This window comes from Mustela nivalis, assembly GCF_964662115.1.
Source record: "Mustela nivalis genome assembly, chromosome: 4".
NCBI lineage: Eukaryota > Metazoa > Chordata > Mammalia > Carnivora > Mustelidae > Mustela > Mustela nivalis.
Window position 1 is genome coordinate 66,446,110 of NC_139023.1, and position 27,589 is coordinate 66,473,698.

Sequence of the window (27,589 nt, forward strand, 5' to 3'; positions counted from 1 at the left end):
TGCTCAGCGGAGAGCCTGCTTCCCTCCCTCCCCCTCCCCCTCTCTCTCTGCCTACTTGTGATCTCTGTTAAATTAAAAGAAAAAAAAAGGAAGTAGTACTTGTCTGGGGATAGTTACTCGTAATACATTTAGCAATTCAAATTTGCTTTATTTTCTTTTATTAAAAAAGATTCACAGGAGTAAAACCCACAATATATCAGAGATGTTGAATATAATTTATACAAAATGACCCCGTCCTTTTAAAAAAAATAGTCTGTATACGGATATAATCTAAGTCATAGAGCCACTCTCCTCCTGGCAGACTTAATTTCTGGCTCTCACAAACAGAAGCCACAATCCCACAGGCCGTGTGTGCACAATCTGGCTTCTGCCTATAGCAGCTCCCTCCAGCACAGGTGGCTCTCTCCACAGAGATGCCTTCTGGGGGAGATTCTGTGTCTCAATGAAAAAGGGAAAAGGAAAGGTGACGACTTCAGGAGGCCAAGCGAACTGGATGTACAGTTTCAAATTGAAAAGGTGGGCCCAGGGCAGTCTCATCTCCCCAGCCACACATTCCAGGAAGGTTAAATGGTTAGCCCTCCTAAGCGGCTGTCAAAACCCATGGAGCTCTTACACCACCAAGGAGGGCAGGTCTTGCTCAAAGTCAGCTTTCAGTTCTGAGCGGCAGGTGAAGTCTGAGACTATGTAGGTCTTATAAAGACAAGGACAGATGCTAACTGGTGTGCAGTAAGTGTTAACTAACAGGCACTGAGCTAAGCATTGACCTTAATGACAACTCTACGCAGGGGGATTAGGACGATTCCATTTGGGAGGGTAATGGGAGGCTCAGATGGTACAGCTTGCACAAGACCCCATGGCTGGGCCCACCCATGCATGCTGCACCACTCCAGCATCCCATGGTCACAGCATTCCCGGCGATCTTACCACTTTCCACAAGTTCTATGGGTTCTGCTTCCAAGGCCATCTCAGGGGTGGAGGCTGCTTCCCGAGTTCGCTTCTGGGCTTGTCTAGAATTTACTGTGCCACCACGACGCTTTCTCTGAGGGTATCCAGGTAAAGAAACAGTCACATGAACTCCCGACTGATACAACTTCAAGAAGAATAAAAGGTCAACATGGGAATGGCTCAATTCATCAACAAGAGTAAGGACCATGGGGCACCTGGGTGGCTGTCAGTTAATGCTCAGGTCATGATCCTGGGGTCCTGGGACTGAGCCCTGTGTTGGGCTCCCTGCTAAGCGGGGAGCCTGCTTCTCCCTCTCCCTATGTCCCTCCCCAAGCTTCTCTCAAATAAATTTAAAAAACCTTAAAAAAAAAAAAAAAAAAGGTAGAAAAAGTAGGAGACCAGTGAGGCAACCTGAGATAATGGGTCCTTTCAAAACTTGACATTCTAGGAGCACCTGGTTGATATAATCGGTTAAGTGTCTGACTCCTGATTGTGAGTCAGGTCATGATTTCAGGGCCGTGAGATCAAGCCTGGCATCGGGCTCTGTGCTGAGTGAGGAACCTGCCTGAAATTCTCTCTCCCTCTGCCCCCTCCCCTCTTTAAAAACAGTAACAACAAAAACAAAACTTGACATTCTAGAATACTGAATAAAGAGAAATAATCCTAAACATACAGTGAATATAAACCCTATAAAATAAAACTTCTGTTGCATCAAACTATTGGTCTGTCAAAAGTACCTGACACACTATACTACACATCTACACAGGAGCCTCTGACCCCGGTCAGGACTTGGCCAGAAACCCCTTCTTTTCACCAAAAGTCACAGACCTGTCCTCCTTGGATGTGTATTTGGTCTCATTGAGGCCTTTTTATTGTTTCAACCCAAAGACCCTCAGTTTCCCACATTTCCAACCACTGTAGAAAGTAGGTCTTGTCTTTGGGAATCCATCAACATTTAGGGTACTCATCAGTGCAGTTCACACCCTCACAACCATGGCCCTGAGCTCAAAGAACCAAAGTTCCCAGTGGCCACCCAGGAGCCCTGCCTTCTGGAAGGCTCAAGCCCTCAGCCAGAGGATGTGCAGTCCAAACTCTCCCTGCCAGCTGCCCCCCACACCCTTGGGACCTGCTTCCCGGCATGCACCGGCTCTTCTGACCAGGCTGGCCCTGAAACGCAGGGGGAGAACACGCCTCGGGGGAGAACACGCCTCGTATGGCCTTCCTCAAAGGAGAACCAACCGCCCACCTGACCCTGTCACCTTGTTGTTCCCACCCTGCATGGCCCCAGCCAATCCCGGCCCTCTGTGTTTCTGGTTCTCACTGCCACTGGGCGCACTGATGCTCTGAACTGGGGTGGCGACTTCTCAGCACTCGGAAGTGCCAAGTACTGAACACAGACACAGGAGGCCAACACGACCCAACCTCCTTGCACACTCTACTAAGCACTATGTCTCCAGAAACTGTGGAAGGACAGACACTGCTGGCAAGATGTGCACAAGACCTAAGGGCACCCACCACTTAGCACAACACGTGCTGCCCAGCCAAGAGAGAGACGCCTGACTCTTGCTGTATTCCAGCCATGCCTCAGCAGCAAATGGCAGCTTGGGGAGTGTTGGAAATTAAGATTTGGGCTTAGCAACTTTCCATGGATCTAAGGAACAGAGAACCATCTCCACGAGGGCCCACGGACAAGCAGCCACAGTAGTTCTAAGTTCTCCCTCCAGGAGCTGCTCTGTCCAGAGAGCTGCCACTCCAGCCTCAGCAGAGTCTATGGCCCAGTGTCTACCGGCGGCCCCAGCTGCCACCAGAAGACCAAGGCTACTTAAGTTTTCCCCCTTTCTCTCTGAAGTTGTCCTTCTATTTTCCTTCCTCTGCAAAGGACCACATGTTTCTTAGGAGATACTGCTGAATAGGACCCTTCATGCTCTGCCACAGCCACCTGCATGGTTTCTGGTCCCCTCTGAGGGAGGCAAGCAGTAGCCATGCACCCTGACCAAAGTCTAGGTGCTGGACTCGGAATATCCCGCCATGGGCACTAGAGCAACGTGTGCTCTCAAGGACACGACCCCTACCCTACACCCCACAGCAATCCTCTTCCCCAGCAGCTCTCTCGTCCCTTCCATGACTGGACTACACAGTTCTCCCTCTCCTCACCTGGCCAATTCTTACACAGCTTTCAAAAACCTATGCAAATTTGATCTCCATTATAAGGCTATCCCTCACCCTCCTAGGACGACCATCTCAGGATTCAGGACCATCTCAGGATTCATTACCCTCCCCCTAGCCCTCCACCCCCCACAACCCCACCTCCCTCTCCATCCACATTCCCCAGAGGGCAAGGGTGCAGGGACTGCTAGCTCAGGGCCAGCCTCCAGAAACCCTAAAACACTGGCGGACATTTTCCCCGCTGCCCTGTTACTCTCAGTGTGGCCGTCCCCCTCTGCACTAGCAGGAGAGGGTCACAGCTTTCAATTCAAACTGACCATGTAAGTGATTTATGCCATTCTGAGGAAGTGTAACCAATTTCTTAACAGTCAAGTAAGAGGTTACATTGCTCTGTCTAACCAGATCCTACCTGGGCAAGGCATGGGCTTCAGAGAGAAGGTGCCCAGACTCAGGACATCTGTTTCCTTACAAGTGAGCTGCAGGGGCAATCTGCAGACAAGGAGCCAAGGTAGGAAGTCACCTGCCTTTTAAAAGGGCAGGTCCAGGGAAGCAAAGGCCCTTTTGTATAGAAGTATCAACAACAAGCTCCGAGCACACGAGGGACTGGGACTGGTCAGGATGAGGAGCACCTGGGGGCAGTGAGTGGAAGCTATAGGGTTTCTATGGCAGTTCAGTTTCACCCTGCCTGCACACGCATGGCACCTCTGGAGCCTGGGGAGAGAATACAAGTCTGCCTTTTCACAGCTGGGCCACCTGATATGAATCAGTATCTCAGAAAACAGCTGTTTTGAGTTTAGATCATCTGAGCAACTTGGTCAGCAGGGAATAAGCTACAGAGGAGACCTTCAGGCAATCTTCTCTGGAGCTCAAGGGGCTCCAGGGAACACCTGTTACAAGGCACGGCCTCTGCAGTCTGATGAAAGCTCACAACATATGTACCGACTTTGGTCACTGGGTGTAAGAAAACTCTCACGAAGGATCATTAATTACCACTGTGCTCATACTGGGCCAAAAACTACACAGGGGAAAGGAAAGAGAAGGGAAAATGTACACTAGGTTGTAAAGGAGTCAATAAACCAGGGCCCTGGCATTTCCACGACACCAACAGCTGCTCTGGGGATAGAATATTCCTGAATCCGCAGCTATTACTGTGTTTTTAGGACACCACCCAAAACAGCAGACTCCTCCAGATAACTACATCTGTAGCTGCCCACAGCCCTGCACACTTAGAGCACCTTTATGATATTCTCATTAACATGCCGTAAGGAATAAGGTAGCTGCTTAGCCTCAAAAATAAAATTCATAAGTGGGCACCTTGGTGGTACAGTTGGTTAAATGTCTGACTTTGGCTCAGGTTGTGATCTCAGGGTCCTGGGATCAAGCTCCATGTCGGACTCCCCAAGCAGGGTAGAGTTTGCTCCTCTGCTCTCCCCCCCACACTCCTAGGCACATTCTCACAAATAAGAAAAACAATAAAATCTTTAAGAAGAAAATTCACAAGCTGATAAAACTCACAGTACTCATTGTGCTCTTTGACTCCACCCTACAGAGAAGGAAGGAACCTATACAGAGGTTAGCAAGGAAGCTGAAAGTTGCCTGCTCTCAACTTCTCACACCCGTCGATTAGTCATCCTCTGGCGAGCATAGCTATTTGCAGCCAAGTAGATTTCCAGTATCTCGAAGTCCTGAAAAACAAGGAAAGTATTAAGGTGATAAATGCTCCCATCTGCATCATCAACAACAAAGCACAGTCTGACCCTTTACGAGTACTTTGCTGAATACTCCATGCAAACTCACGTGCTTGCTTGAGGTTTTCTTGGGAAGCAAGCCCTCTTATAGAGCACTGGGCCACCGGGTCCCGAAGCCTGAGCTCAGACTCGTTATGCCCCCACCTCTCTTCTTTCTGGCTGTTCACACCCTTCCAGAGTCCTGTGCCAGCTGCTGGGAAAAGGCAAGAGAATCTGAACTGCCACACATAACCTCGTGGACTCCTTGCAACCAGGAGGGCATGGAGTTTGAGGCCAGAGCAGAGCCCAGGTCCTCTGGCTCTTTCCACAACTTCACCACTGCCCTCTGGAGGAGCTGATAATTTAAAGGAGGAGACGAGAGTCACCTGCCCTGATTCACCCTGCATGCCTAGCTGAGACTTCTGTCACTGGCAACAGGTGAGTCAGGTAGAACCAAGAAACTGTGGACTGGGAAGCTAAGTGGGAGGTTCCAGGAAGGGCATACAAAGCAGCAAGTGAAGAGGCTGCTAGAGAACTGAAAGGCCCTTGGACTTTAAGGGCCTTCCACTGGGAAGTGGCAGCTACCTACGTTAAGTTGTGTCAGAGATGCAGTGGAAAAGGGAGCACATGAGAAGCAAAAACATGGAAGTCAGAAGCCAGGAGTCAGGGTGTTATCAGGGTACAAGGGGCAAAGCTGGCTTCTGGTGGGGGAAGCCCTGAGCACTGGGCAAGGCTAGGGACTCAGGGAGAATCAGAACAAGGAGGAGGCTCTGCAGACACCCACCCTGGGCAGTAGTGCTCTGGACAAGAACAGGGGTTCTCAAACTTCTGCACCAGCCTCAGCAGGTCTGGGATGGGACTCAAATTTTGCCTTTCTCTCAAGTTCTGAGGCAATGCCAGTGGTGTTGCCAAGGCCCCACCACAGGAACCAGTGGACTAAGACAAGGGCCCTGGACAGAAGGAGGTCTACTTGAGAGGCGTGAAGACGGCAGGAAAGACAGGACCCCTCTTGAATCCATCCACCCTGTCATCCGCGCAGCTGCTACCTCTTCCTATCAGATCTCCTGCCTCCCAGTGCCCCTTCAACCCTACCACCAACACAGCTTTCTAACACACACACAGCTGACCACAGAGCATGACAGTTAGGACTGGTCAGGCACCTCCAAACCCCTACTTGTGCCCTTGAGCTAAGCACCAAACTCTGTGCCCTAGTTCTAAGACGACAAAACAGCAGCACCTATCGCAGCAGGTGTGTGTGGACTATGGGAGCTGGCAGAGCACCCAGAATGGTGCTGCAGTCTAAAGGCTCAATGGCTGTGGGCTGATGTCCCTGACTCACTCCTCGAGCACTGCCTGGGGCACAGCTCCACCCCTCTGCCCCACCCAGCTGGGGCCTGGCCTTAAGGACTGCTCCAGCTACTAACACAACACACCTAGTCGTCAACTCCCAGCCTCGTGGAGGGAGGGAGGGAGGGAGGGAGGGCTGGCAGACAGCTCAGTACTGTAACTGTGGTACAGGAGCTAGGGGTAAGGAAACACACAGGCAAAGGCCAGGTTTTTCAGAAGCCTTCCTGACCCTACCCAGCCCCAGCGCGGCCTTTTTTCCGCAGAGAAGCCCCTCTAGAGGGACTACCCAGCCAGCTGAGCCTCCTTCTCTATTACCTGGTGGTCTGCAAGTGTCCCCATCTGCTCCCCTGCCACCTTCTTTTCCACTGTGACCCTGGCTGCTTCACAGGGATGACCTCTTCACGATGTCACTTTATTGGGGCACGTGTGGCTGGCAGGCAGCATGACATCTCCTGATGCCCACACCACAGGGCAGCAGGTGCTTCCACTCAAACCGCACACATGTTCCCAAAGCAACATCTCAACCGGTAAGCCTTCCGCAGAGGCTGGCATTCTGGGTAGAGGCTCAGGCTGGAAGGGACCAAGACTGCCCTCCTGCGTTGAATGGAGGGGGAGGTGCCATGACCGCCTCTTAGGACTCCCAGACCACTGAACTTTCTGGATTCTAATATCTGCGGATGTTTCGGATTCCAAGAAATATCTTACATTTGGGTATACATGCATGACGTAGCTATTTTGGCAAGTTATCCTTCTTATCTACCTCATGGTGTGTCTTAGAATTGAGAATCTTTGATAAAAACGTCACTGGCAAAGAAGGCAATCCATCTGCTGAACAATGGGAAAGAATTTAATGCAAATCTCTGGCTTTGCCATAAGCCTCTTGCCTCCCACTTGGTTAATTTTTAGGCTTTCAAACATGGTTGTTAAAACCTAGTCTATGACTGTCCCAGAGGCACCCCAACTCCTTGGCCTGCACACCCTCTCTGCTCTCCAAAACCCTCTTCCTGCAGCCCCAGCAAGACCGCCTGGGAGCTCCCCTGGTGCGTTCTCACACTCCACGCCCAGGCCAGTCCAGCAATCCGTTCCAAATCCATTTGCTTCTTTTGGTTCTAGTAAGAGTTAGTGGTTAGAGGGCACAGGAAGTTGGAAGGCTGGCCTTAGGGAAAATCTACCAGTGGGCTGGATTTCACCAGAAAATGGAGGTGGAAAGAAGAGGGCATTCCCAGATCGGTGTGGGGACGTGGAAATGCCATGTCTGAAACCAGGATTGCAGGAAAGGTAGCCTTCACAGACTACAAAGTGTTCTGGATACTGCAGGGGATAGAGGCCACCAGAATAACAATAAGACTAACCACAGCTGAAGCCCAGACATTCCTTGAACTATGTGAAAATACTGCTTTCCAACACAGTTCATGTAATAGTTCCATCACCCAGTAAGAGGAAAGGTATTATTAAGGTTACCATTTTACTTTTTTAAAGATCTGAGAGAGAAAGCACACACCAGCGCACACACACACAAGCAAGAGGACAGAGAATCCCAAGCAGACTATGTGCTGAGCGCAAGCCCAACGTGGAAATCAACCTCACAGCCAAGATCAAGATCTAAGCAGAAACAAGAGTCAGGCACTTAACCCACTAAGCCACCCAGGCACCCTAAGGTTACCATTTAACCTGCCCAAAGTTCAGAACTACAGTGGCCTGGATTTAAACCAGGACAGTGTGACAGCAGAACCCACACTATTAAATAAATACCATGCCAGAATAAAATGTATTATTGTAGAAACAATTTGGAAAATGGATGTTTTCCAGGTTTTCAAATTTACTTCGTGCAGGGAGAAAGTCCTTCCAACAATAATACCATCACTCCATCTCAGCAGATGGCCCACAATCCTTTGGTTTCCAAGGCAAACCCTGTAGTTATTCAGCATGTCCAAAGTGTGAGGGCAGGGCACAGTCTACTTTGTACCTAGCTAATCCTGTGTTTAGACACTCATGTTTACTGAAGCAAACAATGACTCAGAGATGAGAGTGGGGGTGGTGAATGGTGTCCCTGCCACTAAGAAAGACCCAGGGTAGCACATGGGACTAGGAATGGCCAGGAAGACCAGAGGCTAGGAATTCCGAAACCTCTGATAGGAGGGTTAAGAACAATTCACACCAAGTTATCTAGCTGGTTAAAGAGCAGGAGTGGGGAATCTGGGTGGCTCAAGTCTGTTAAACATCTGCCTTTGGTTCAGGTGGTGATCCGGGGGTCCTGGAATCAAGTCCCATGTCAGGCTTCCTGTTCAGCGGGAAGTCTGCTTCTCCCTCTCCCTCAAATAAATAAAACCTTAAAAAGAGAGAGAGAGCAGGAGTGACGCAATAATGAACCAGGGAAGGGAGAAAACAAACAGGTTTTGAGGGTAGATGGTTTTATTTTTTTTTTATTATTTTTTAAAATTTTATTTATTTATTTGAAAGACAGAGATCACAAGTAGGCAGAGAGGCAGGCAGAGAGAGAGAGAGAGGGAAGCAGGCTTCCTGCGGAGCAGGGAGCCCGATGCGGGGCTCGATCCCAGGACCCTGAGATCATGACCTGAGCTGAAGGCAGCAGCCCAAACCACTGAGCCACCCAGGCGCCCCGAGGGTAGATGGTTTTAGTCTAAGAAATGCTGCCTATGGGATATCTAGGTAGAAAGGTGTAAAGGCAGCCGCAACACTCAGAAGAGAGATAACTGAGTAAAGGAAGAGATTTCAGGATCTGTGTGTGAAACTGGGAAGTCAGGTAGAGCAAGATGAGCCTATGAAAAGAATAAAAAGTCAGAGAAAGCTTTGAGAGAACCTTGAAGGCACTGGTCAGACAAACCTGGCATACCAAGGAGGTAGCAGCAATCAACAGGCAGAAGAGCTAGAGTGAGGCCGGTGAGGCAACCACAGGAAGCCAGCCACTGGTGACCCAGCAAGTGCAGGCCCAGTGACAGGAGTTACTCAAGAAACAAACAGGGTGGGGAGCACCTGGGTGGCTCAGTTGGTTGGGTGTCTGTCTCCTGCTCAGGTCATGGTCCCAGGGTTCTGGGATCAAGTCCTACATCGGGGTCCCTGCTAAGCGGGGAGCCTGCTTCTCCCTCTGCCTGGTGCTCCACACCTGCTGGTGTGTGTTCTCTCTCTCTCTGACAATTAAGAAAAGAAACAAACAAATAAACCAACCCAGGTGGTACTGGGGTGCACAGAAGGGAACAATGCCCTAGATGAGGACTGTGTGGGTTGCGTGAGAGAAGAGAATACAGTAAAGATGAATGGTTGGATCATAACTTGCTTCCTAACCCACACCTCAAAGGCAAGACAACCAGAGGTTTCAGAGATCTGTGTTTAGAGATCCTGTCACCTCTGGGCTCTGATGGCCAATGGGAGACTGAACAAGTCAGAAGGCAGACCAAGAGGAAGATGGGAGACCAAAAGAATCCCAGGCAAGAAGAAAGCTGTGTGGCTCGGAGCAGGCGGTGGCAGAGTGTGAGAGCCCAGACTGCCTTTCAGGAGGGAGCTAATGAGGCCAGTGCAGACTGAACAGTGCACTCAATCATTCTATCCCTGTTAGACAGAGATGAGGTTTTTCCCATGAAGTCATCACAGACACTACAGAGGATGACCCCCCAACTTTCACAAGAGTGACACACGTCATCATGTATGTGGCACATGTCTACAGACAAAACAGCTAGAAACAGTTCAAAAGGCAGGAAGTGTGGGACTGGAACTGGTTCTCCAGCAACCGAGGAAAGGGACTAGTCTGCAGGGTGCCCAAGGGAGATCTAGGATGAGCAGCTCCGTCCAGCCCAGGCACAAGGAGCAGGGCAGCCAAGACTGACACAATTAACCACAGACACCTGAGACCTAACTCTCCACATGGGTTTCACAACAACCAAGCAATTTTTTTTTTTAAGATTTTATTTATTTGACAGACAGAGATCACAAGTAGGCAGAAAGGCAGGCAGAGAGAGAGGGGAAGCAGGCTCCCTGAGATCATGACCTGAACCGAAGGCAGAGGCTTAACCCACTGAGCCACCCAGGCACCCCTCTGTGAGTCCTTCTGTGGGGATAGAGGATGTACAGACAATGACAAGGCAGTTCTCATTATAAACTCGTAAATGGCCACTCTGAGACACATGGGCTGTCTCCTCTGAGTGTGAATGAGCTAGCCAGGGCAACCTCTCTATACCAGCATGGTTAAAGCAGATGGAAGCAAAAATCTATAAAATTTCATCAGGAAATGCCAATTTATCAGATACTGGCTAGTATGATTGCCTATCCCTCCCCTTCTAAAACCATAAACACATAATCATTATCATGTTATTTTAAGTACTTCCCTAAATGGAATTTCAAAAAGTAGAATTACAAAACGTGTTAAAAAGGAAGACTATAGGGGCACCTGGGTGGCTCAGTGGGTTGAGCCTCTGCCTTCAGCTCAGGTCAGGATCTCAGGGTTCCGGGATCCACATGGGGCTTTCTGCTCAACAGGGAGCCTGCTTCCCCGTCTCTCTGCCTGCTGCTCTGCCTACTTGTGATCTCTCTTTCTCTGTCAAATAAATAAATAAAATCATTTTTTAAAAAGACTATATTAAAGGCTGTTGTGTATTGCCCAGCTACTTTAAAAAAAAAAAAGACTTAATAAGAGAGAGACACTTTATTTGAAAGACTTGGGGAGGGGCAGAGGGAAAGACAGAAGCCAACTCCCTGCTGAGCAGGGAGCCGGCCAGGAAGCAGGCGGGCTTCCCAAAATCCCAAGATGCTGAGATCCTGACCAGAGCCAAAAGCAGACACTTAACCGACTGAGCCAACCAGGATCCCCTCACATCCAATTACTTTTGTAAAAAATGTCAAAAACACCCAAAGCTGGGGTGCCTGAGTGGTTCAGGTGGTTAAGTGTCTACCTTCAGCTCAGCTCACAATCCTGGAGTCCCGGGATGGAGCCCAACACTAGGCTCTCTGCTCAGTGGGAAGTCTGTTTCACCTTCTCCTCCTTCCCCCTCTCATGTGCATGATGCACACACGTGCTCTCTCAAATAAATAAAATCTTAAAAACAAAACCAAACAAACAAAAAACCCCATAAACCCAACCCAAGGCTGTTGGCAATGTACCACTGCCCAGTACAGCCTGCCCTCCTGGGGAAGTGAGCATGAGCATTAAAAGTTGCCAATAAACTTTCACATCAAAACTTTTTTTTTTTAATTTAGAGATTTTATTCATTTATTTGACAGAGATCACAAGTAGGCAGAGAGGCAGGCGGGGTGGGATGAGGGGCTCAATCCCAGGACCCTTGGGATCATGACTTGAGCCAGAGGCAGAGGCTTTAACTCACTGAGCCACCCAGGCACCCTGGTCAAAGTTTTTTTATTAAATACAGTAAGCTCTACTCCCATTGTGGGGCTTGAACTCATGACCCCGAGATCAAGAGTCACGTTTTCTACCAACTAAGCCAGCCCAGCGTCCCTCCAAAGCTTTTTATTTTTAAGATTATTTTAGAGAGAGAGCAAGAGAGAGTATACATGACGGGGGTGGTGCAAAGGGAGAAGGCGAGAATCTTAAGCAGTTTCCCCACTGAGCACAGAGCCCAACACGAGGCTCAATCTCACCACCCCAAAGTCATGACCTGAGCAGAAATCAAGAGTCAAAAACTTAACTGACTGAGCCACCCAGGGCCCCCCTCTGCCGAAGCTATCAACCTATCTAATAATCTGTTTATTATTCATTTTCAAAAGGATTTTATTTATTTGAGAGAGAGAGAGAGAGAGAGCAATAGAAGGAACACAAGCAGAGGGAGGGAGAGAGAGAGGGAGAAGCACACTTCCCACAGAGCAGAAAGCCCGATGTGGGGCTCTATCCCAGGACCCTGGAACCATGACCTGAGTTGAAAAGAGACTTAATGACTGACAATCCAGGCGCCTCTGGCCGAAGCTTTTTAAATGGAACCTTGATGTCACTCTCACATCAACAATAAGGCCTTCGTACTTAAGAAAAACATATACCTCTTGCTTGTCATACAACTGAGGATGCATGGTAAAGAGCCAGCAAACATGTGGCTGGCTGTACAAGCCCTAGAGCCTGGCACAAATACTTGATCTCCCTGACTCAGTGTCACCATCTTTAATGTGGGAAAAATATCCTTTATTTTTGCAGCTCTTTTGCAAAACAATGATGCTGAATGAAAGTACTGTTGTTCCTAGGACCCTGGAGACAACCCTGTTAGCCATTTGTTTTTTTAAAGATTTTGTTTATTTATTTATTTGACAGACAAAGATCACAAGTAGGCAGAGAGAGAGGAGGAAGCAGGCTCCCTGCCGAGCAGAGCCCGACGTGGGGCTTGATCTCAGGACTCCCGGATCTCGACCTGAGCCGAAGGCAGAGGCTTTAACCCACTGAACCACCCAGGCGCCCCCCTGTTAGCCATTTAATTAACGATTTACAGGTACCTGCTCTAGATCGGGCACCTCTCCAGGGACCAGAAATGCAGCAGTGAACAAAGAGAGACACTCATGGAGTACATATTCTAAGTGGAAAGGCAATCAGTAAGTTATGTAATAAATATGTCAGAAGAGCCAGAAACTGCAGTTCTTCCTACAAGTGGTAAGTGCTAGGGCGCCTGGGTGGCTCAGTTGGTTAAGCCTCTGACTCGACTTCATTTCAGCTCAGGTCATGATCTCCTGAATGGTAAGATCAAGCCCTGTCTGAGCACTGCCTCAGGCCACATGCTCCATGGGGCTTCTGCCTGAAGAGTCCTCCTCTGCCCCGCCTCTCACTCTCTTGCCCTAAATTAATTAAACAAATCTTAAAAAACAAGCAAATGGTAAGTGCTACTGGATGAGAGCAAAGAAACCTTAATCTCAAGAAGAACTGAAATGAGCGTTTCCAGCTCTCAGTCATTTCCAGGAAAAGACTTGCTTGGTAGGATATAGCTTATCACTCCGCTTAGCCTTAGAGGGGGCTGAAAAGCCAGCACAGGGGTAGTAACAGGGCAGTCCCCTCCCAGTTATTTATTCCCAGAGGAGGCTTAGCAGCCTTGACTACTGGTCTCCCCTGAGATTTTTACAGGAACTAGATGAAAGAAACTGACAAAAAAGAAAGCAGCAGATTAGGCTTGGGGAGACAGTACTCGGGTCTTTTCCCAAATTTATCTTATGACCCTGATGAAACTATGCCCAGCAATCAGCAAAGTCCCAGAGACCTGAAAGGAGTATCAGAACCAAGGGGGCATCACACCTGCTTGGAAGTTTATCAGAGAAAATTCTTTCCTTTTCTCCTAACACAGAGCCCATCAAGGACAGCCTTTTGTTTCTACTAGAGAAAAAGAACAGCTGTCCGGATACTGAGATGGATCTACTTCTTTGATTCAGGCCTTGAGATGCAAGGGTCAAGAATTAAGAGGGAACTGGGTGCCTGGGTAGCTCAGTGGGTTAAGCCACTGCCTTTGGCTCAGGTCATGAGCCCAGTGTCCTGGGATCAAGTCCCACATTGGGCTCTTTGCTCAGCAGGGAGCCTGCTTCTCTCTCTGCCTCTCCCTGCCACTTTGCCTGCTTGTGCACTCTCTCTGACAAATACATAAATAAAATCTTAAAAAAAAAAAAAAAAATTAAGAGGGAACTTCAGTTTTTCAAAAATCTATGAAAAAAAAAAATCAACAAAAAGATTATTATTGAGCCTTACAAATAAAATTCTGACACAGACTCCAACATGGATGAACACCGAAGACATTATGTTCGGGGAAAGAAGACACAATAGGACAAATAGTGTATAACTCCTCTTATCAGAGGTACTGAGAGGCATCAAATTCAGAGACAGAAAGTGGAATGGTGACTGCTAGGGGCAAGTAAGAAGGGAGAACAGGGAGTTGTTTAATGAATACATAAGTTTCTGTCTGGGAAGGTAAAAAAAAAAATTCTGCAGATGGATGTGGTGATGGTTGCACAAAACTGTGAATTTATTTAATGCCTTAATGAACCCCTAAAAGTGGTTCAAATGATCTGTTATATGTTTTACCACAATCAAAAATTAAAAATACGGGGCGCCTGGGTGGCTCAGTGGGTTAAGCCGCTGCCTTCGGCTCAGGTCATGATCTCAGGGTCCTGGGATCGAGTCCCGCGTTGGGCTCTCTGCTCAGCGGGGAGCCTGCCTCTCCGACTACTTGTGATTTCTGTCAAATAAATAAATAAAATCTTTTAAAAAAAAATTAAAAATAAACTTCACCTAATATTCTTTTTCTAGACACTTTAAATAGCCAAGGTTTAGTCCATTACTCAGAAATGCTCTGCAGTGGACAGAGGCCCAGAAATATCTGTAAGGAATTAGCCTATACCTGGGTGGCTCAGTGGGTTAAGCTACTGCCTTCGGCTCAGGTCATGATCTCAGGGTCCTGGGATCGAGTCCCGCATCCGGCTCTCTGCTCAGCAGGAAGCCTGTCCCCCCCCCCCTCTCTGCCTGCCTCTCCATCTACTTGTGATTTCTCTCTGTCAAATAAATAAAAATTTTAAAAAATCTTAAAAAAAAAAAAAAAAAAGGAATTCGCCTATAGCAGGATCTCAGTCTCTCCCATCCATGCCCTGGGATCCCCAGAACAGACCTATGTTTCCAACACAGCCAAAGCAGACCAGGGCTCCTCCTCTTCACAAAGAAACTGTTCTTATGAATTTCTCCATAGTTTTACATGCAGGATTATGAGGAACTCCCTCCAAACACTAGATTGATGTGTTGATGAAAACCCTGGGAGGGAACACCTTAATTCTCTAAGAGTGGTGTCCGATAAGGTTTTATCACTAACTGATTTGGAGGATCTTATCTTTAAGACAAAAAGCTTTGGCAGGGCAAACGAAACATTCAACAAAATGAAAAGACAGCCAACGGAATGGGAGAAGATATTTGCAAATGACAGAACAGAGAGCTGAACTAGTATCCAAAATCTATAAAAAGCAGATTCAACACCCAAAGAACAAACAATCCTATCAGGAAATGAGCAGAGGACACGAACAGACATTTCTGCAAAGACACACAAATGGCAAACAGACACATGAAAAAATGCTCAACATCACTCAGCATCAGGGAAATACAAACCAAAACCACAATGAGATGCCACCTCACACCAGCCAGAATGACCAAAATTAACAAGTCAGGAAACAACAGATGTTGGAGAGCATGTGGAGAAAGGGGAACCCTCCTACACTGTTGGTGGGAATGCAAGCTGGTACAGCCAATCTGGAAAACAGTATGGAGGTTCCTTAAAATGTTGAAAACAGAGCTACCCTACGAACCAGAGACTGCACTACTGGGTATTTACCCCCAAAATACAAATGTAGTAATCCGAAGGAGCACATGCACTTTTATAGCAGCAATGTCCACAATAGCCAAACTATGGAAAGAACCCACATGTCCACTGACAGCTGAATGGATAAAGAAGATGTGGTATGTGTACACACACACACACACACACACACCCAGGAATATTATGCAGCCATCAAAAAATGAAATCTTGGGGCGCCTGGGTGGCTCAGTGGGTTAAGCCGCTGCCTTTGGCTCAGGTCATGATCTCAGAGTCCTGGGATCAAGCCCTGCATCGGCTCTCTGCTCAGCAGGGAGCCTGCTTCCTCCTCTCACTCTGCCTGCCTCTGCCTTCTTGTGATCTCCGTCTGTCAAATAAATAAATAAAATCTTGAAAAAAAAAATTAAATCCTGCCATTTGCAACAAAGTGGATGGAACTAAGGATATTATGCTAAGTGAAACAAGTCAATCAGAGCAAGACAATTACCATATGCTCTCACAAATCTGTGGAATTTAAGAAACAAAACAGGATCAAAAGAGAAGAGAGGAAAAATGAGGCAAGAGGAAACCAGGGAGGGAAACAAACCATGAGACTCTTAATCACAGTAAACAAACTGAAGGTTGCTGTAGGGGAAGGGAGTGGGGAATGGGATAACAAGGTAATAGACATTAAGGAGGGCACACATGATGCAATGAGTACTGAGTGTTATGTAAAACTAATGAATCAATGACCTCTACCTCTGAGGCCAATTAATACATTATATGTTAATGAACTGAATTTGAATTTAAAAACAAAACCAAAACCAAAACATGGTGTGTGTGTGTGTGTGTGAGAACAACCAGGAAGGTGTCAAAAGAAACCAAATCCAACCAACTCCTTCGTATAAGGGCTATTGTTCTGGGATACCCTCAAAGTGAAACTGAGTGGCTCTCTCCACCTGTCTGACCCCTAACCTAATATTTTCTAAAAATATTTTATTTATTTATTTATTTATTTGACAGACAGCAATCATAAACAGGCAGAGAGATAGAGAAGCAGGCTCCCTGCTGAGCAGAGATCCCAACTCAGGGCTCGATCGCAGGACCTTAAGATCATGACCTGAGCTGAAGGCAGAGGCTCAACCCACTGAGCCACCCGGGTGCCCCTAATTTTTTTTTTTTTCAGCCTTGGTGGCCTGGTGATACAAACAAGGCAATTCCTAGAGGCCAGGAGCAGGGGTGTGTCACAAAGGAAACCTAAGGATCTATCCTTCCAGAGGCTACAAAGATATCAAAGACCAATGAAGCTATCAACCTCGGGTGCCAAGGCCATCAACAACTTCCCCCTCTTCCCTGGGACAAAAGTAACTGGCCACGTAACTCACAGGGGGCAGGCATGTTGGGTCTGTGTGGATGGTGCCTGAACATAGGGCCTACCAGAAAAAGCCTCTTAGGAGGCTCAGATGCTTGTACTGAATCATGAACCTGGTTGGGGGGAGGGGGTGGAACTAAGAATAGCCAAGGCACAGGCCCTCCAGGTGGAGGGGGGGCAGGTGGTCAGAAGCTTACAAATGTGATTCCATGGTCTATAGGACAGCAAGGAGATGCAGAGCAATGCCACACTGTGGCAGCTCCCTCATTTGCATACTTGGCTGGTCTTAAACAGCCCTCACCCAGGGATCCTCAGCACAAGTCCTTCCCTTCCCCTCAAGGCAGATGCACAGGTGGGCTGGCTAAAGAATGCATGGACCCTGTCACCGAAGGGCTCGTCAAACCCAATTCTCTGGAGACACCAATCTTGGCAGTGGGATTCCATACCTGGGCCTGTGAGCAGCAGAAGCCCTAATCTAGAACTTCAACTCTCCTCTGACACTCTACCTAGGAAGTAAAATAGAAGTCAATGGTCCTTGTCCTCCAGGACAAATGTGGCAACTGGGATGCTTCATGAAGTATAGCAGGTTCCCGACTATGAAGGTAATGCTCTAACAGAGATGGAAAAGGGGCCAGGGAAGTTAAAAGGCTTCACATGGGAGCTTAAAAAAATGACCAAGCTCCAAAAGGCCCAAAAAAGATTGCAAATGCTCCCAAAAGATCACATCCATCACCTTCAGCGTAACCTCCCTTCCCTAACCCAGTGCTAACCCTTCTGGCCTCACCTGAAGTTAGACATGTGTATTCCTAAATACACCACACAAAACAAAAAAACCCACAGGACTTACAGGAAAACGAAGAAATTAAGGGTACGACATTAAAAACCTTTGTCAATGTTACACACACACAAGTTAACCTAACAGAAGAGAAGCACGCTTCTGCACATGTTAAATGGTCAGGAGATGCATGAATACTTTATAAGGTTTGCAGTTTTTTTTTTTTTTTTAAAGATTTTATTTATTTATTTGACAGATAGAGATCACAAGTAGGCAGGCAGGCAGAGAGAGGAGGAAGCAGGCTCTCCACGGAGCAGAGAGCCCGATGTGGGGCTCGATCCCAGGACCCTGAGGATCATGACCTGAGCTGAAGGCAGAGGCTTTAACCCACTGAGCCACCCAGGTGCCCCATAAGGTTTGCAGTTTTCGAGTTACTGGGAAGTAGGGAGAAATTTTTTTAAACAAAACATGTGTAAGGGTGTGGCTCATACCACACACAGTCATTGAGAGAGCTGGGGGATGCTTGAGGTGTGTACTGCCTACAGTCTACGTGACTTGACTCGACTCAGTTCAATTTTTGGGTTCGTCTAGTAGTTCTCATAGGTGAAATTATAATGCACAGCAAACTCAAAATCCCCATAATGTTCAAACTGTTCCTAGTATATAAATCCTGTTGGAACAAATCATGCTTCCAAACAAGTGTTTAAAGCAGAACTGACTGTACTTTACTCTGGTATCCTGGCTGTCAGTCTCCTCCTAATACCAGGGGCATAATCTGATCCACGCAGTCCCCTTGGCTAAAAGGGACCCATACCTGCTCCTGCTCATCCTGTAAGACCTACTTCACAGGTTCCTTACATTTCTCCTGCTCCTCCTGGTCCTAATCTAACCATTTCTTCCTGTTCAATGTGGTCAACCTGTCTTAAAGGCCAATATCTATTGCAGTGTTCCCTTCTCTTAGCACAAACACGCTGAAATCACAACTTTCTTCCAGTGAAATTAAATGATCAAGGTGTGCCTCAGTCGATGAAGCATCTGCCTTTGTCTCAGGTCTCCCTCTGTCGCCCTCCCAATGCTCTCTAATAAATAAAATCTCTAAAAATTAATAAAATCTTTTAAAAAAGAAATTAAACTATCAAGCTCATTAGATGCTTGACAGAGATGGCACAGACTATCTTGAGGTGAAATGAAAGATGAAAAGGGGATATGGAGCCTTACATTGCAAGTAAAAATATAGTCACCATCAGGAAACAAAGGAAGACTTACAAACAGATCATCACCATGGGAGAAAAGTAAAGAATATCTCATTTCCACATACATAACAGCTAGAACGGATCTTGGTGTTGTTGAGTTTGAGCCCCATATTGGGTGTAGACATCCCTCCAGGAAAGCCTTAGGGTCAAAATTTTATTTTACACAAGGAAGCTACTATTTTGAGACATTTTCAGGCCTTTCCTACCCTGCACAGTGTAGGTAGGAATAATAAACTTGACAACCTTTATTTATACATGGGGAAAAAAGCCCTTCCAAAGGAAATTCTGCAGCAGCACTCTACAGCCCAACCTCACCAGCTTCCTCATACTTGAACTCTGACTTTGAGATGCAGCACTACTTGTGCTGTGGGCCTTCCTCCTCAGAGAGGAAACCTTAAAATGCCTTGCTCTACAATCCCCAAAGCCCTGCTGAGAAACAAGCTAGTTAGGAGTAGTAAGTTACAAGAGCATAATATGTGAATTATCCCTCCAGAAACAAAGCCCTGTCAAATCTACAAGAGCCAGCTAACTCGAGGACAGTGAAAGATGTACATAAATCATTTCAAAATACTAGTAACATAAATGTACATAAATCATTTCAAGACACTAGTAACATACACACACACAAAGAACACACAAAGCAATGTTCATGCAGCATAAAACCAATGATCTTCTGCACATATCTGCATTCAGTAGCACCTCAAATCTTTTCCAGAAACTGGCAGGGTATAAACTACTGCACATGAACCTTGCAACAGCTTTTTAAGTAAAAATCCAGTGAATAGCTCCCACGACTGGCAATCACTGGCCCGAGTTCGGTTCCCACTCCTCACCATAGTCCAAACCATACTTCTCTCTGCCTAACTGGTCCAGAGGCCACTAGTCTCACCCATCTTTCTAAGCCATCCTCACAGTATGGTGATTTTTTTTAAAAAAATGCAAATGTAACCATGTTACTAGAACTTCATTTAGTGATTTTTTCCCCCCACGTGGTCTTAACATAAATTCTGAATTAACTTGGGGCACAGCAAACACCTTTTGTGACCGGGTTCCTGCTTACCTCTCCAGTCTCGTCTCTCCTACAATTTATACTTCAAACTCAGGAAATTTCTCACTCCCTCCACCCACCCTCCTCAGTTCGAGGTGGAGTTGTACCATGCCCGTTCTGTCCGTGGCTATATCCCAAGCAGAAAACTTGGCACACAGAAGACCTTAAAACAGTGCTGACTTAGAATTTTTAAAGTATCCACTCTCAAAGGGGGTGAAAATAAAAACCTTATTCTTTTTATGATCAAGCCATAGCTACCTAAACAGTACATAAGAAGACCTGTATTTAGGAAGCATTAACATTTCATGGAGAGGACAATTAAGAAAAACTAAAAAACGCCAGGGGAGGTCACTAGGGAGAAAAAAGGTTAATAAACACTGTATTAACGTAAGATTTTTAAATCTGAGTTGGAAGCTCACGTTTAGGCAATACAAAACCAGCAACACCACCTCTTTCTACTTGAATGTTCCCATTTCACCTGCAGCTCAGATATAACTGAACCCAACATGTCTCCCCACACAACCACCAGTTAAAGCGATTCCCTTGAACGTCTCTGTCCTTCATCACTAGTGGTCCCCAAACGCCCAGTCACTGAACTTAAAGGCCTAGTCCTACACCCACAGGAAAGCGAGGTTCCAGGCCGGCTCTGCCGTCACCTAGGTAGCAGGCTGCACGACCTAGGGCACACCTCCTCAGTCTCCCCAACCACCCCGCAACCTCGGCTGGGAGGCAGGACCACAGGTCTGCTTCCGAGACCCTAACGCAGAAGCAGAACTAAGGTGTGACTGTAAACATCGATGCGCACGGACAAGAAGAAGATAAAAGCCAAAGCCTCACAAAAACGGCTCACGCGGGGAAGCCCGTCTCCGAACTTTACCCTTCTCCCTTGACGGGTCAAAGGGCGGACAGCGGTGCTCGCCAAGCCTTGTGCTCGGGATCTCAAGCCTCCCCCGAGCCCCCGCTCACTCTTCAGGCTCCGGGTGCAGGCGCCCGAGCGGGTGCAGACGCCCGAGCGGGTGTAGGCGCCCGAGGGGCGGGGCCGGCCGCAAGCCTCAGCGCTCCAGCGCCCTCCCCACCGCCCCAACGACCGGAAGCGAAGAACCTACTAAGCTCAGTCCCGGGTGGGCGCCGCCCGGGCCAGCCCCCGCCGCCCCCAGCGCCGTCAGCCCAGGAAGCTCGGCCACGCGGCCCGGGCGCACTCACAGGCCCGCGATGGCGGGGCGGCGGCGCGAGCACACAAAGGAGGCCGCGTCAGCCGGGAACAAAACCCCGGCCGGGGCCTCCCCTGAACGCCCCGCACAGGCCGCGCCCCGGAGCGACTCCCGGCGTGACCTTGGGCGCGTCCGTCCCCCTCCCCAGCCCCCGGCTTCGCTGGCTTCGCTACACCCGAGAGCCGCGGCCGCAGCCCGCTGGGGCAGTCGAGGCTCTGGGCGAGGCGCTCGCACGTCCACCCCCCTCGCCGAGCCGGGCCCGGACGGCCACGCGGACGGCGGGGCGTGGCGGGCGGGCGAGCGGGGCCGCTGTCCCGAGGGAGGCCGGCCGGGCGTCCGGCCCGAGCTGCCTTGGCCACGCTACGGCGGGCCGCCGCGCCGCGGGCCTCCACAGGCCGCAAAGCCGCCCGAACCCCGCATCCGCTAGGCCCTGGCTGGCCGCTTGCTCTCCGCGAAGCCTGACTTACCGGGAGCGAGTTCGGCGTGGCAGGAGTCGCCGCCGACACACTCTGGCGAGGAAGCACCCCCGGAAGCCACCGAGGAGAAATCCCCGAGCAAGACGCCGCCGCCTCCACAGCGACCCACTTCCGCTCCTGAGGCCTGGGCTCCACCCCCGCGCACTCCCATTGGCCGTCGTCGTCTCGACTCCCGCGGTCTACCGGTCCAGGAGGTATGTTTTCAATCCTATTGGCTAAAAAAACCATCGATTACCGCTTTGAAATGCGCTTCTTTCCGGCCCCGCCCACACCCTCAAGCTCGAGCTCCCGCCTTCCCGCGAGACTCGCGGCCTGCACGCCCCCTCGGCGCGCAAGGCCTCTCGGGAGTTGTAGTTTACTGGGCGACTGCGGCGGTGGGCTCCCGACGTTCTGAGGCGACCGCGCGGAGCCGTATGTTATCTCGGGCCAGCAACCGAAGTTCCTCTCCTGTTAGCTTGGCCTTGGTGAGCTGTGCCTCCGGAGTCTCTGCTGTCGGCCAGAACCCGGGCCCGAATCTGCACCAACTCCGGGGCGCCCGCGACTCGGCGTGCCTGGCTCCGGGCCCGGCTTCTGGTGCTGGCGATCCCCGACCGTCTCCCAGGCTGGCGGCGAAGACCAGAGGGACGCACAGCCTCGCCCGTCTGGGAGGGCCCGGAGGAGGCACTTAGGCGGAGCCTCTGGGAGGGCTCCCTGGAGGAAGCGACCTCGGAGCTGCGACCCGAAAGGGCCGGAAGGGAAGAGGGCGGTCTCTAGAGAGGGAGCCGGAGTGCGCAGAGATAGGCCGGCCTGTCCGGGAGCCCGCAGGCCTCCCGCTGTGCGAGGAGCAGAGCCGGGGAGTGGCGGCTGTGGGGGGACGCGAGAGCCCTGTGGAGGGACCTAATCTCGGGTTGAGTCTGGGTTATCCCGAGGGCAGTGGATGTGAAGAAGGGAACCCCGGGCGGGGGGGGGGGGGGAGCACAGGGTGGACCCCTGTGTGAGTCCCGGGGGGAGACTGCGGCCAGGATTAGTCCTGGGAAAGGCCACGCTGCGGGCAGAGGGCGGAGCGCTCTGGGGCCTCGGGCCTAACTCGGGCTCTGGACCCCGCCTACCTGAGTGTGAATCCCAGCTCTTCCGTCTGAGCAGGTCTCCCCAGTCCCCTCACCAGGCATATGGGGAGAGTAACAGTCCAGTGCCTGCTTCAAAGGGGTCGGTGGGGAGAGGGAGGACGCCACACAGAACATCACAGGTGCATGCCGGGCAGAACCTCAGCAGAAAAGCAGGCGGTGGGTGCCTGGAGTTGAGCGGCCAGAACTGCACTTGGACATGGATTTGGCAATAGAAAGCCTAGCCTGTCCCTCCTGTTCTGAAGGAACCCAGATCCAGGCCACCGCTGTCATGGCTGCTCTCCAGACATCCTCAGAAAGGCTGAAAAATAGGTTTAGACTCTACATGTGTAAATGCAGTTTAAAATGAGAAAGGGGAGGCCCTTGGGTGGCACAGTGGGTTAATCGTCCAGCTCTTGGTCATGATCTGACTGGTATTGGGATGGAGCCCTATGTCTGGCTCTGTACCCAGCAGGGAGTCTGCTTGAGATTCTACCCCTCTGTGCCCCATGGGCCCCCCCACCATGCTTGTACACTTCTTCCCTCCCTCCCTCCTTCTATCTCTAAAATAAATCTCAAAAAAAAATGTTAAAGGGGATTTCAGCTTGTAAATGGAACCATACACAACTAATCAAAATGATAATTAAAGATTTAAAAAAGATTAATAACTTGAATTTCACAACCTAAAGAAAAGCTAGGGTTTTCTATTTGTAACTTTATTATTTTTTTTTAAGTTCTATTTATTTCAGAGAGAGCCTGCGCACAAGCATTAACAGGGGCATGGGCAGAGGGAGAAGCAGGCTCCACACTGAGCAGGAAGCTTGATTCAGGACTCCATCACAGGACCCTGGGATCATAACATGAGCTGAAAGCACCCACTTAACAGACCGAGCCACCCCAGGTGTCCCTCTATTTGTAACTTTAATCACACTAAACATGTGATGTTGAGGGGCGCCTGGGTGGCTCAGTCACTTGAGTGTCCAACCCTTTGATTGCAGCTCAGGTCATGATCTCAGGGTTGTGGCCTTTAAGTTCTTTCTGAACTTCATTTGACACTGAACTTAGGGTGTGAACATTCCTGGCTCCCTCACAGATGATGCCTTTGGCCCTGAATGTTTCCAGCTCAGAGAAAAGATGAACCTTTTTGCTTCCAAGTGGCACATAGCTGATGTAGATTCCTGGGCATCACACCAGAACCTGACTCTGTGGATGAGGTCGGAGAGTCTGCTTTTTTTTTTTTTTTTTTTTTAAAGATTTTATTTATTTATTTGACAGAGAAATCACAAGTACACTGAGAGGCAGGCAGAGAGAGAGAGAGAAGGAAGCAGGCTCCCTGCTGAGCAGAGAGCCCGATGCGGGACTCGATCCCAGGACCCTGAGATCATGACCTGAGCCGAAGGCAGCGGCTTAACCCACTGAGCCACCCAGGCGCCCCCGGAGAGTCTGCTTTTTAACTATTTGCAGAGAACCTCTATTCAAGTGAGTTTCAGGTACTGTTAGGGTTTTCTGGTTGCATTTACACAGAAAATGCACTGAAGCGGAATGTCAGATTTCTGGGTGGTCTAGAGAGAGCTTTCTTCGCCTCAGCTGCACCTGGCTTCTCTTGTTTGGCCCACTTTCCAGGGGCAGTTGGACTCTCTCAAAGGGTTCGTGAAGGGGGCACCTGGGTGGCTCAGTCGGTTAAGTGCCTGACTCTTGGCTCAGGTTATGATCTCAGTGTCATGGGATCAATCCCCAGGTCTGGCTCCAGGCACGCCTCCCCTCCCCCAAAATAAATAAAACCTTCTTAAAAAAGCTTCTTGCAGTAGGGGGAAGCCTTGGTAAGTGAAGGCCAGTTAGCCACTTCTTCTTTTTTTTTTTTTAAGATTTTATTTATTTGATAGAGATGACAAGTAGGCAGAGAGACAGGCAGAGAGACAGGAGGAAGCAGGCTCTCCACGGAGCAGAGATCCCGATGCGGGGCTTGATCCAAGCTGAAGGCAGAGGCTTCAACCCACTGAGCCACCCAGGCGCCCCCAGTTAGCCACTTCTGAACAAACCTCAAAGCTCAGTGCTTTGAACAAAGACGCATTTATTGTTAATGAATCTACAAATTAGTGGGGCACGGGGAGGTTCTGTTTCTGACTGGCCTCACATGTTGGGTTCTGCTGGTTCATAGTATGGATGAGGATGGCTTCTGCTGGGACAACTGGCTGATCTCGTATAGTGTCTCCTCCCAGCAGGCCACCCTGGACATGCTCACCCTGGGGCTTGTTCCAACAGAGCAAGAGGGAACTCCAAGGCCACATGAGACCCAGCCTCAAAACTGGCACACAGCCACTTCTGCACCCTCCTGGCCCACACAAGCCAGTCCAGATTCAAGGACTGAGGGAAACAGATTGCCTCTTAATGAGAGGTGACAGGGCAGGGGACCAGGATACTGGAGACATTTTGCTGTCAATCTAGAACATAAGGCCTGTTCCCCCTCAGGCTGGTATGGTACAAGCTCTGAGGAGCTGCCCAGTCCACGAGGGCAGTTGTGGACGTCAGTGTGCACTGCCAACCAGCATCATTGCCTACAGCACCACAAATCAGTGGGGCTAGCACCTCCCCGCCATGCTCCAGAAGCCGGCCTGCGAGGTGAAGGGTTAGGCTCCCCTCCTCCTGCCACAGTGCTTGCTTTGGGCACCCATACAGGAGTAGGAACCACCCATACAGGAACTGGCTCCACAGGGCTTGTTCATTTCAGGCCAGTGAGACTGGAGCAGATGTTCACACAATGCCTTGAGGACAGAGAGCCCTCCTAAGAGAGCCACCAGGGAGAGATGACTCTTCTTCCTCGATGTGAGGCTGGAACTGCTACTGGCTTGGAGACCAAGCTCCTGCGTCAACATGTTTTGAAGCCCACCCCACCTTTGTACTGCCAGCTACCGGAGTTAATATGCATCCTTTGAAACTCGAAGAGCTCCCGAGGGAATCTGGACAGGCCATCGTCCGTGTATTTCCTTGAAATCAAGTGGAATGGATTTCCATCTCACATAACACTTGTAAGAAATGTCACATTTGTTTCCTTAAATGAATAATGAAATCAGTTAAATGAAAAAAAATTCTAGCCCCCAGCTCTTTCGACGGAGGTGGGAAATTTCTCTATCAACCTGGGAAAGTCCTGTGTTTCTGGCACTGCTCAAAATATTGGGGAAGAACGCTGGTGTTCAGTCTGTTGTTTTACTCTAAGATGCCCATCTTCCTGGTCAGAATGTGCCCTGGGGTCCAGCCTCCCCCTTTGAGGTGTCATCTCCCCAACAGAGCCAAGGAGGATGTCAAGTTTGGGGGCATATCTCTCCTGGATATCTAACTACCCCGCTGTTTCCAGCCCTTCCCCCTGGGGCCGTGCCCAGACTGTCCTTCCTGGAGCTGCAGCACCTTGTATTTTATTCATAATTCTGCATTTCCACAGCAGGCTTTTGCTCAGCCAGCCTATCCTCAAGGTCATGACCTCTCCAGCCTCACGCTGGAGAGGAACCAAATCCAGAGGAACCAAAATTATGAATGTGTCCCGGTCTGGGCTCATGCCCACTGGCTCCAGTCATGATCCTTTGGTATTGCTGAAGAAGTCTGGGTGGGGCTCTAAAGTCAAGCAGACTTAGCTTTGGGTCAAGGCTTTTGGGGCTGGTTACTTTACCTCTTTGAGGACTACTGGCCTCATCAGCAGAATGGGGGTAGAGGACCGTTCCTGCATCCCCCTTGACCCCCTCCCCGCCACGGCTGCAGTGAGGTTTGCTGGAGGTAAGTCCTGAGATAGGTCTTTTCCAGTGGCTCAAGCACCCGGCCACTTCAATCAAACTCACGTGCACAACCACACGGGGTAAGCCTTGCCACCAGACTCTGGGCAGAGAGTGGGGACTCCCAAGTTTTCACGTGCAGCGGTGGCTCTGGGAGCTCTGAAGAGGGACGTGGCTAATGCTTTGCGCTGCGCCCCAGGGAAGGGCGAGGATCTAGGTCAGGGTGGTCACATTTAGCATATAAAGTACAGGATACCCAGATAATTTCGAATTGCAGATAAAAAAGGATACTTTTGTTTAGTGTGTTTGTCCCACGCAGTAACTGGGCGCCTTGCATCTTGTCCGGCAGCCCTGTTCTGGCCGGGGAGCGGGGGAGGGGGGGGCACTGGGGGGCCGGGGGCGTGCAGCTGGGCGTGCGGACGGGGAAGAGGAGGTGCACTGCGCGTTCCGCACGCTCTGCTGCGCGGGCTGGGCGGGCTGGGCGGGCTGCGCGGGGTCTGGGGTCGCCCGCCCGGCTCAGGCGGCCTCCTGGCGGCGCCCGTGCCCGGCAGCCGAGGTGCTCAGCTGCAGGGTTCGCAGCCGGCGCTCGCGGCTTTGCTGCAGATCCCGCCAGTGCTGTTGCTCCTGGTGCGCCTGTGGACGCGCCCCGGGAGAGGTCGGCGCGGGCCGGGGTCGCCCCACTGCCCCTGCGCCGGGTCCATGACCTCCCCACCGTCACTGTGCGCCCAGCCGCCCCGCGCGCTCCCAGAGCTCACCCATGCCTTAGTGCGCGCAGGGCGCGGCGCCGGCGCCGGCACCGGCACCGACTTCAGGGTTGCCTGCTTGCGGCGGCGCTCTGCCACCTTCTCCTCGACCTTGCGCTGCAGCTCCAGCACGCGCTCATCCTGGGAGGACACCCCCGGGGCCGCAGAGCGGGCTTTCTTCTCCTCCCACCTGAGCGGGTGACAGAGCGGGCTGATCAGGGTCCCCAAACGGAGATTAATGGGAGTGTTTCAGCTGCAGGGGGGAGAGTCTCTCCAAGGACCGCTGGGGTGCCGTCCAAGGACCGCTAACGGTGCCCAGCACCATTACCTTTTTGCTCTTTGCACTTAACGTTTTAAGAATGTAACTTTGTCTATTAGCTACGGAGGTATTTGGAGCAAAGAAGTGAAAACCCTCTTTCACTT

At 50.0% G+C, this 27,589-nt stretch overlaps 3 protein-coding genes across 8 annotated transcripts in view; 1 reads left to right on the forward strand and 2 right to left on the reverse strand.

Annotated features, from left to right (window-relative positions):
* Positions 1 to 21,709, reverse strand: part of RNF4 (ring finger protein 4) — a 36,282-nt gene extending 14,573 nt beyond the window's left edge. For both annotated transcript variants that reach the window (XM_082727142.1, XM_082727143.1), the window contains exons 1-3: positions 21,572 to 21,709; positions 4,627 to 4,796; positions 925 to 1,039 (exon numbers count right to left, since the gene is read on the reverse strand). In XM_082727142.1, coding sequence (XP_082583268.1) covers positions 925 to 1,039; positions 4,627 to 4,635 — 124 coding nt within the window. In that variant the 5' untranslated portion in view covers positions 4,636 to 4,796; positions 21,572 to 21,709. The remainder of the gene's footprint in view (positions 1 to 924; positions 1,040 to 4,626; positions 4,797 to 21,571) is intronic.
* On the forward strand, positions 18,799 to 25,458 carry LOC309863100 (uncharacterized protein; the record flags this gene model as incomplete). The annotated part of the gene is made up of 3 exons (XM_082727588.1): positions 18,799 to 18,817; positions 20,706 to 21,774; positions 25,391 to 25,458. 3 exons carry the CDS (start codon positions 18,799 to 18,801, stop codon positions 25,446 to 25,448), a joined length of 1,146 nt encoding a protein of 381 aa, XP_082583714.1. The 3' UTR covers positions 25,449 to 25,458.
* The window catches only part of CFAP99 (cilia and flagella associated protein 99), a 35,623-nt gene continuing 32,747 nt past the window's right edge, over positions 24,714 to 27,589 (reverse strand). For 3 of the 5 annotated variants that reach the window (XM_082727084.1, XM_082727086.1, XM_082727085.1), the window contains 2 exons: positions 27,179 to 27,356; positions 24,714 to 27,056 (listed from right to left, as the gene is read on the reverse strand). In XM_082727084.1, coding sequence (XP_082583210.1) covers positions 26,940 to 27,056; positions 27,179 to 27,356 — 295 coding nt within the window. In that variant the 3' untranslated portion in view covers positions 24,714 to 26,939. The remainder of the gene's footprint in view (positions 27,057 to 27,178; positions 27,357 to 27,589) is intronic. The other 2 variants (XR_014310721.1, XR_014310722.1) reach the window with 2 other exon arrangements.